Source organism: Periplaneta americana, chromosome 1, assembly GCF_040183065.1.
Source record: "Periplaneta americana isolate PAMFEO1 chromosome 1, P.americana_PAMFEO1_priV1, whole genome shotgun sequence".
In the NCBI taxonomy this organism is placed as follows: Eukaryota; Metazoa; Arthropoda; class Insecta; order Blattodea; family Blattidae; genus Periplaneta; species Periplaneta americana.
The window spans coordinates 55,875,829-55,886,477 of record NC_091117.1 but is presented as its reverse complement, the minus strand read 5'-3'; the positions used below and the strand labels follow the sequence as shown (position 1 = coordinate 55,886,477).

Genomic DNA, 10,649 nt, shown 5'->3' with positions numbered 1-10,649 from the left:
CTTCAACTAGGTATCGAGTACGATTACTATGTTAATAAAAGAAGTATTTGAGAAAAATTATGTGCTTATTTTCCCATCAGTTTTTTAAATTATTTTTCAAAAGTAGATCTCTAGGAAGAGCCCTTAAAACGCTGGTGACAGGCCACAACAAACTGTTGGTCTAATACCTGGGAAGATGAATATGTGCTTATTTAAGAATTTATATCAAAATCGCGAGAAAATGGGTTAAATAATGAAAATTATTAACTCTGAATTAAAATATGTATTAAAATAAAAGATGCCTATTTAGAACTTTAGTGGGAAATATTACAACAAAAATCGTAGAATAGCCTATTAGGAATTACGAAGAACATGCGTATGCCCACAGAAACTTTGGAAATATATTAGGCTACTGCAGAAGTTGTAGGGCAACTGGAGACTGGTCATATGAAGAACGAAAAGAGTAAGTAAGGAAAAAGATTATGTATTTTAGAAACAAAAGAAAATTTGTGATCAGAAATGGTAGAGAAAATGAGGAAAAGTTTAGACGATAGATAATTCAATTGAATATACAACTTACATATGACTTTTAAGGAATCCGCAGGTTCATTGCCATCCTCATATAAGCCCGCCATTGGTCCCTATCCTGTGCAAGATCAATCCAGTCTCTATCATCATATCCCACCTCCCTCAAATCCATTTTAATATTATCCTCCCATCTATCTCTCGGCCACCCCAAAGGTATATTTTTCCCTCCGGTCTCCCATCTAACACTCTATATGCATTTCTAGATTCGCCCATATGTGCTACATGCCCTGCCCATCTCAAACGTCTAGATTTAATGTTCCTAATTATGTCAGGTGAAGAATACAATGAGTACAGTTCTGCGTTGTGTAACTTTCTCCATTCTCTTGTAACTTCATCCCTCTTAGCCCCAAATATTTTCCTAAGAATCTTATTCTCAAATACCCTTAATCTCTGTTCCTCTCTCAAAGTGAGAGTGCAAGTTTCACAACCATCCAGAACAACCGGAAATATAACTAATCTAATGGAATATAAGAAAATAAATCAGCTGCATATAAATGAATGGGAGAATTATGAAATATCATAGTATAATTTCGCTTTTATTTCACAGGAATGCTCATATTTCGCATTTTATACTCAATTTCGCATTTTATCGTGAATTAAAAAGCTACAATAATATACTTAAAATGCTTCCAAACATAAAATGACTTATTTTGACGGAATTTTGACACATTTCGCATATCGACGGGCCAATTCAAAAGGGGAACAACCCAAAACATGAAGTTTTAATAAATCTGTATTTCAATCTATGTAAAGATAATTAATTTGTTGGTCCTAAGAATTCCCTGTTACTGTTATTACTTGTTAATGACGGAGAAAAATTCGCTCCGGTCGGCATCGGGGATCGAACTCAGGACCCCCAGTTCGACGCACTGGGTGCTCTACCACTAAGATAGGGTCACAAAAGGAAAAAAGCCAAAAGAGAAGGATTCGATGCGGTGCTATGTATTGAGCGTCGGCGTAGCTCAGTTCGTAGAACTGGGGGCCCTGAGTTCGACCCCAGGCTCCGGAACGAATCTTTCTGCATTTTAAACCTTGATTTTGCTATGAAAAATCCAAGAATCATTGAAAATGCTTCAAATTCTGTTAGTGATGTTTTATATATACTATACGTTTCAAATTAGCGTGTGTTAATTCAAATTTTCACAGAAAAAACTACATTTTTAACTTTTTTCTTAACCTCCCCACTCGACCTACATCGAAAGGCGGCAAACATCCTGCCATACTGAAGACATACTGGTACTTTTAATGGGATGACATCACATCTTCTTTGCTTATATGGCCATATTTTTATGCGTATTTTTAGAAATTTTAACTGCAACATATACAGTCTTTCATAAGTAACGACTATCGAAAAATAAACTATTATGGATAATTTTTTGAAATGATGTTCATCCTCACGAGAAAGAAACCTTCCCGGTGCCGTACAGTCGATTTGGAAACAAACACTCCCTCCCCCCGCCGCCAGAAGAAGTTACTTATCCATGTGTAATGTGCATTAGATGCCAACTTAAAATGACTTCAAGGATAATGGCACACGGCCGTGCCTACACACATTGTTGTGATTGACTGGAATGATAAAATTCTAAGCAGCCGCTTAACGTTATTGCGAAAGAGAAAAATTGCTGCCTGGTTTGAACTTGGAAACAGTGTCGCTCAAATTAAGCGTTTATTCCGTAGACGAATTGTTTCCAGGCAGGTGGATCGGTCGCACAGGCCCAATCCGTTGGCCTCCGCGATCACCTGATTTGACTCCCCTGGACTTATTTTTCTGGGGATTCATCAAGGATCGTATGTATGCGACTAATTACGCCTAACATGCTCACCAGAGTTGATACGTCGCTTACATTTGTGCATTCAGCAGAACGGAACACATTTTGAAAATTCTACACCATAATTTGTCAACAATTGAAACTGTTTTTACATTTATGCTATGTGTTTTAATAAAGATTTAAAACACTAACCATTCTTTCGTTTAATAGCTCTGGCGGCGGGAGGAGGGGGCGTTTGTTTTCAAATCGATTGTAGGGCACCGGGAAAGGTTCTTTCTCATGAGAATGGACATCATTTCAAAAAATTATCCAAAATAGTTAATTTTTCGATAGACTCATTACTTATGAAAGGCCCTGTATTTTATATTTTGTATGTAGGTTTAACCAATATGCGCGCTCTTTGTATCATGAGACATGCTAGTCGCATGCACGACAAGAGGCTGTGATACGCGGATACGTAAGAAACGTATAAGCAGCACTTATAACTGAAGGGCTCAGAGCCAAAGGCGACCAACCCACAATTTTTTATTATTCATTATTAAGCCTTTTTTCAAAACTATACACTGTTGTTATAGATTCATGCTATATTTTTGTAGTTATTCAATGTAGACGAATTAAAATAAATTGTGAAACCAATCATTTTTTGTCAGGATCCTTTTAATTTCAACCCTTATTTACTCATTTTGTAATTGTGGGTTAGTCGCCTTTGGCTCTGAGCCCTTCAACTATACTATGGCCGACATTTGCAAACGTTATATGATCAAATACGAGGATACGTAACAAATGTGCAGGTAATTTTATTTAAAACAGTTTCCCGTTCTTCCTTGATATTAACCATAAATCAATGGGTGTGTGAATATACAGCATTACGTAGCAAAACAGATGCGAACGCATGAACTACATATTAGTCATATTTGTTATAATTGCAAACATCAGAAAAAACATCATGTATAATAAATGTGTCACCTTCCTCAGAACACTTGCACCTATCATCGATTATCTTCTAGCAAGTGGCGACACAATATGCACTAATGAATTGTAACAGCGAGAGAAAACACGTTCGCTGAATTTCTGGCAATGTCAAGGACTCTCGCCTACGAAGATCTTCCGTTATGTAAATATATTATTCATTCAGAAAATCGCACAACAAATAATGTGATATACATCCATGTAACGTGGAACTCACAATTTTGTAACCGGTGCCACAATTGCATTCATTACAGATATATCTTTTGTAGGCGCTCTTATAATTTAACTTTCGACCCCATTTAAATTGACCAGTATTCCCACCTTTAAAACCTAACAACTTAATTTATAATATTTCAAAATTTACACTTTTAAACTCCGTTTTTTATTTTCAGTTCACTCATATCGAACACACATTGTTTCTAACAATATTTATTACTAAAACATACTACACCACTGTCCAATATGTTCGTTATTATGTCTGTTTCTTATGTACAGTAGTGGCCAAAAAAACCAGACCGACCCTTGCAGCTGATTTCAGAGCCTTGTTCACAGTGACAGCACGATAGACTAGTAACTAAGACTTTCGTGGTTCGAATCCTGCCTGGGAAGGAAACTTTTTTAAAAATAATTGATTAAATAGCGATCTTACTCGTGTTAATTATGTAAGCATGTGCGGCTTACAGCTGTTTCGGTGCTACTTGACACGATCCTCAGAGCCTTCTGTGTCTCGGCGCCATCTCAACTTCGCTGCCTGTTGTATGGGTGCATTCGTGTAATGAAGAGTTGTGTCAAATAGTGTGTGTGTTCTGAAATTGGTCTGTGGTTGAGAATTTGATTAGGGTGTGTTTTAGATTTTTTTTGTTCCTTATTCAAATTTATTTCGATTGCAGGATATTTTAATACTTAATTAACTTATTATTCCCAGAACATGAATTTTACCAGCTTATTTTCTAATGGCTTTCGAAATGGGCTACGTCAGCAGTCGAAACTACAACAATTTCAATATATCTCTCGCTATTTTGTGAATGTGGGCGTGGCATGCGCAGTCCTCATTTCGGTTATTTTTGCAACTACTGTACATTCCATTTTCAGATCTCACTAATTTTCTACATATCGTCGTTGTTCCTGCAATAACTCCTATGTGACATATTTATCGATTTTCAGATTTTTGCTCTATTAAATAACTTAAATAGTGATACATCAAATAATAAAATCTCCTATATATAATTATATTTCTTTGTTTCGAAAATGTAAGAATTCACAGTCTCCCATGTACGGCTGCCATAGGATGAATGAATGTGTTTTTTCTTCCTACTGAAAACTTTTATATTTTGCACATAGGAGCTATTGCAGGAACAACGACGATATTCTACTTCGCTTTCCTAGCTTACCCCCCCCCCGCTATACTCCTCACCTATTTTAATTATCTCTATGGTCTTACTTAACTTCACATTACACTCCTCTAATTCATTTTTTATTTTACTTACTATGTCCTTAGCCGTCTCTGGACCAGAAACATCCACTTCACCCTTTTCTGTTATAAACTCGTCTTTCTTTTTCTTCTCTTCACTTCTCCCCATTTCAGCCTTGCACTCACAGAAACAACTTCACTTCTCGTTTCGACACTCACCTTCCTTCCCACTAATCTAGTTAAATCACTTCCCGAATCACTTGAATTTTTATTCGTGTCCTAAACTTCATTGCATTTTTGGTACTTAAACCTCTCTTCTCTGATTTCTTCACATATGTTTCCTTCTTCTGTATTCTTGATGTCAGCATTTCCTGGTTCTGTCTCGCTTCCTCCGGGGTGAACAACAAATAATATAATAATCATACGTCATATACGTTTCGTACCCTGTCAAAGCACAACACAACATATGACGACAGAAAATAAAAGATGTGAAAACAAATGAATGAAGTGTATAAACAATTGAATGCTCTTTCATATTTTAGTATAAAAATATAGGGGTGCCATTTGAACTTTTAAAGTGGGAGTGGCTAAGGGTGAGGGGGTGAAATCTAAAATGCACTTACGTCTGGTTTCAGACTTCCCCCTCAATATCTAAATTGACATGTATTTTGTTTAAATTGAATTCAATTTAAATAATTAGTTATTTAGACTGGAATGTTTTCAAATGAGAGCCCTGTATAAAAATACTTCTGTAAAGAAATTTAGAAAATTATCATTTTATCATTATGATAAAATATCATCTGTAAGATACACTGATTTACTTGCGTTTTGAAACAAGGTTTCTATTATCAATGCAGGAATACGCCCAACCAGGAGACGAATGCATCATGCAAGACGCCTAGACCCGATAACATTCAAGGCTGATCACCCTTTTTTGGTTTCCATCATCCACGGTCAAATTCCTCTGCCATTATACGTCGGGATTGTTGCTGACCCCACACTCAGACATAATTGATCGACGATCAAGGATAGACTAAAAAATTCTGTATTGTGTATTACTATGCTGTAAGTTGGTACATGAGGTCTTTCTATAATAAATCGAAGAAGGCCCATTTCATGAGCGCTACAAAAAGAGGAGAGAGTAAAATATTTAACAATAAAAAAGCTATAACAAAAGCAGAACCTCACAGTTTTCATCATGAAAACATCACCGTTAAGCCGCCTGCATACATGTTCTCCATAGCACATTTTGTAATTTTAAGGATTTTTTAAAAGTATTAAATTTAATTATAAAAGTAGATGAATTAAAAAATTTGCTGTGCTAAACTGGAGAACAGATGTGGACGTTTTCAGCCGTTCCGTTACGATTACAACCAATTACAAAATGCCGCCAAAATATGACCATGGCATTTACCTGTGCCGTCATTACGAAGAGAAATTTCGTTTCTTTCTCTCTCCATCTCTCGTCCTTCTCAATCTTCGAGCGTCTCACGAGAGGAAGAACTTGGCTGTCAGGTCACAACTGCGCATGCGTGGATTGCTCACGTACTGCCAACGTAATCCTTAGCTGGATTTATTTTCGCGTGCATATTCCAGATCAGATGAAGTTTTCTTCGTACTCCGACCTTGCATTATACGAATCTGTAACAGGTTAGGTTTGGTTAGTTTATGTTTTTATTAACCAAGTCCACGCATGCGCAGTTTTGATCTCCTGTCATGAGCCACACGTCTCAACCTTACTGAGAAGTAACGCTACTGTTAGCGAGAAGGTTAGGTAGGGTTTGATGAGGTGATTATATATTAATATATTATTGTCAATTAGACACATGCCAGTGATACGGTTAGATAGGCTTCGATGAGGTGACGGGTTAATGAGAATTAGCCACATTGTTAGCGACAAAAATAAGAAGGAAATAATTGAACCGATGTCTGGTAGATTTCCTGGGTAGCTCAGTGGGTAGAGCGTTGGCGCACTCAGACAGAAGTTAAGGGTTCGTTCAGTGCCCGGCTCCGGAACATTTTTTCCCTTGACATTATTCAAGTCAACTTTACAGGTAGCTATTCCTGAAAGCCAGATTTGTATCAATGTAAGCCACCTACAATTGGAAGCTTGCTTCTGATATACCTGCTTTGGTTTATCTTGTCTCAGTAGCAATAAAACCAAGTCCCTTCAAATGAGGGTTGTAAATTTTCAGGATACCTTTCAAAACCTTGTTATTGTACAGGCTACCGGAACTCAGTTTCTTGCAAGACAAGCTCAGTGACGGAACTATACACTACGAAGAGAGATATTTTGTTATTTTATTTTGTGCTACAGAATGTATCAACTAGTCCCTTCCGCCACTGGATGTATGGACGGCATCGCTCCATTCCCCCATCGCCATAACAATACAGACGAAGTAAGACGTATCTCCTTTGTCTCTCTTTCCACAGTGAGACAAGATTCATCACACAGGCTTTAGTAGTGAAGTTTAAATAAATAAATTAAATTAGAGCTTTCGTCACTGTAAGGCGAATAAGAGCAATATAATGACGAATCCTCAGATACACTCGCCAAATACCATGTCGCAATGATCAATTTCATGGAAGATAACCTTGATACGAAATTATTAAATAACTTATTAGAGAAAAATTATCACTTCTAAAAATTCTTCGGATCTTGAAGATGAAGAAGACTATATAAGGCCTTACACGATTTGTACTGGCTATGAGTACGAAAGAACAACAATGGCGGTGTCATGCGTGTGAATTCTCTACTAAGGAGCAAGTCTGTAGTTAATATGAAATTAGTAAGCAAAGTCGCAGCTTCCGAAGGCCGGCTGAATCAGCGCTAACGCACAGGGAAATGTTAGTATTCACGAAACTGAGGCGTGGCCTTCCTTACACAGTGATTCGTTCCTCAGCGCCTGAGTTCACGGTCCGTGCAAGGACATAGGCTATATAAGACGTAGAGAAGCACGGCGACTTGCAGACATCCTGCAGCTTCTACCACGACAAGGTCAACGTTCCACCCGCTGGGATCGCCATGTGCGCAGGTAAGATATGACGTCAAAATATCTTCCAGTTCCTTGTTGTCGCTCATCACCTAAAACGTTTGTGTTAGTGTGTTCTGTGTTAATCTGCAACATCAAAATATTAAATATAGGCTTACAGTATAGTATAGTCGAACTTTTATAACTCGATTTTTCGATACCTCGAAGTAATCTTAATTTCCCGGCGGAATCATATACAGAATGAACCGTAAGTAATGTGATTAATTTCAGGGGGTTTTTCTTTGAGATATTTCAAACAAGAAAGTTAAATACAATTGAAGAGTCTACTGCAAGAATGATGGATGTCACTTTCTTGTCGAAAATGAACCAAGACTGTCAATGCATACCTTAAGACATATAGAATGTACACAGAGAGTTATATGGCATTAACACTGACAGTCATTGCCCAGTAATGATCAGAAAATCACAGTCAGGCTTTGAGCGCTAAGCATTTCAAACTTTCAATTGCTTCTCCTGCAAAATGTATTCCAAATGACATCCATCATTCTTGCAGTGGACTCTTAAATTATTTTACTGGCTTTGGCTTCCTTTTCGAGGTAAAATTTTTTAATATAAACCATTTTATGGTGTATTTTGGGAAAGCCATTGATTTAATTCCCAATATACTCAGTCAATTTAAGAGAGCAGTGTATTATGATAATATATGATTGAAAGAATTTTAGCAAATGTAACATTATAAAATTCCTTTGCAGAACGAAAAATTACATTTGTTTGCATCAAATTTCTGCACATTTAAAGGACAAAATTAAAATTCGTTAAATCATTTATTATCATAATACATTGTTCTTTTAACTGACTGAGCATATTGGAAATTAAATCAATGACTTTCACAAAACATGCTATGAAATATATCTTATAAAATAAATTTTACTTCGAAAAGGAAAATCGTATTTTTCTATTTTGCCTGAAATATCTCAAACAATAATAACCCCCTGAAATTAATGACATTATTTACGATTCATCCTGTATAATTTACTTGTAATATTTTTTTCTATATCGCGACGTTCTATTACTCGATTTTTTCGATATCTCGATGAATGTCTATTCCCTGTAGGAAATACACATTCTTTAACTCGATTTTAACGTGATAATGAAAATTATGAGAGCTGCAAAATAACGCTTACAACCGGTTTAGATTCGACCTGTAAGAGAACATCCGTCAATGTCGGGCATCCGACCGAATATTCGATTTTCAATCGGTTACCCCTTATGTTTTGCAGGTAGACAGAACACCAGGCGCACTTCATCATACATAAAACCGACATATTCTTAGTACACAAACGGAGTAACAATTGAAGGAAATTTGCTTTATCTTATTAGAAAATGTGATTGCTTGATATTGGTCTACAAATAAATTATTGATTGGAACACTTTAATACACTTATCTTCATAACTAATACATAAATGGACAAATGGACACTGGTAACAACAAAGGAAATAAGTGTAATGCAGAATATGAAATCTAGTGCGTAAAGAAATGAAAGAATAAAATAAATTACAATTACTTACTGAAGAGAAGAGCAAATACGTACATAGGCCTACATTATAGTGTAATATTTACATTTTAAACTAAAAAATGCATACCTCTAAAACAGTGGTAATTAATATATAATGTCTTTTAATTACTCTAAAGAGCTGCATTATTATTTCATTAATAAATAACTTTTAAGAAGATAACGTGTTATTAACAAAAAGAAAAGTACTCTGAAGTTCAAATGTTTGTACTTTCACGAAAATGTTGCTGCACTTGAAGGTATCCAATTGTAATACCTGGACTGGATGAATGAATGAATGAATGAATGAATGAATGAATGAATGAATGAATGAATGAATGAATGAATGAATGAATGAATTAATTAATTAATTAATTAATCAATCAGTGAGTCAATGAATGAATTAATTAATCAATCAATACATAAATGAATCAATGAATCGATGTATGAATGAATCAGTGAGTCGATAGATGGATGAATGACTGGATGATGGATGGATCGATGGATGATAGATAGATGAATGTACTGAGAGAAGAAGAATTATCAATTAAATAATAGGCCTACACGGTGATAAACGCATCCTTGCAAGAACTCTTGTAACTCCTGCATGGCTCAATGTGGTCTGCCTTTGCCGTCCACCCACAAAGAATGATAAACAACTCGAATATTGGGCAAACCGAACCTGAGACACTCCATGATACGGGAGAGCTTTGCTTACTGACAATAGCGCCAGGCGTTCAATAGCAATATATACTGTAATTATTATTTTTCGTAACCGGTTGTGCACGACTCTATTATGTACACTGGCGTTAAAAGATATCTGACTCACGATTATCTGATCGTGTACGCGAACTTTCCAACTACGAGCTGAGACAGAACCGAAGATATAACAAGTTGACAAACTTTGAAATAGTTCCGCTTGTTCTCAAGAGGTGACACTATTTTTGGGACAGATAAAAAAGCGTTGGGGAGAATTTTGATGTAGATTTAGTATAAATGATTCTCTTAATTGATAGCGTCAGCGGTTTCCCGCTAAACCTAATGTTTTTTTTTTTCTTTAGATCAGGATGAAAATTTAAATTTTATTATGCGGGTAGGGTAGAGTAACATAAATCGCACCGCTTCCTAAATCGCACCACTGCTAGTTTAAAACAAATTACTATAGTAGTGTGGCATCATCTAGTGGTATTGTTACAATCTACCATATGAACTTCCACCATGTCACTTGATTTCTGCCACTTCTTTGTGTCAGCAGCGTGGTGATAGTGTATCTAATATAATCGCTCAGGTGGATGTATATTTAGCTAATATTTTGTAACTAAATAACGGATTTGTATGCAAAGGAATCCATAATCTTAAGATGTTATTTGTTTAAAGAGGTATTAAA

At 36.1% G+C, this 10,649-nt stretch overlaps 1 protein-coding gene across 1 annotated transcript in view; it reads left to right on the top strand.

Moving 5' to 3' along the window:
- Window positions 1-7,604: 7,604 nt before the first annotated feature.
- The window catches only part of LOC138696127 (iripin-2-like), a 33,930-nt gene continuing 30,885 nt past the window's right edge, over window positions 7,605-10,649 (top strand). The window contains exon 1 of the mRNA XM_069820680.1: window positions 7,605-7,751. Coding sequence (XP_069676781.1) covers window positions 7,742-7,751 — 10 coding nt within the window. The 5' untranslated portion in view covers window positions 7,605-7,741. The remainder of the gene's footprint in view (window positions 7,752-10,649) is intronic.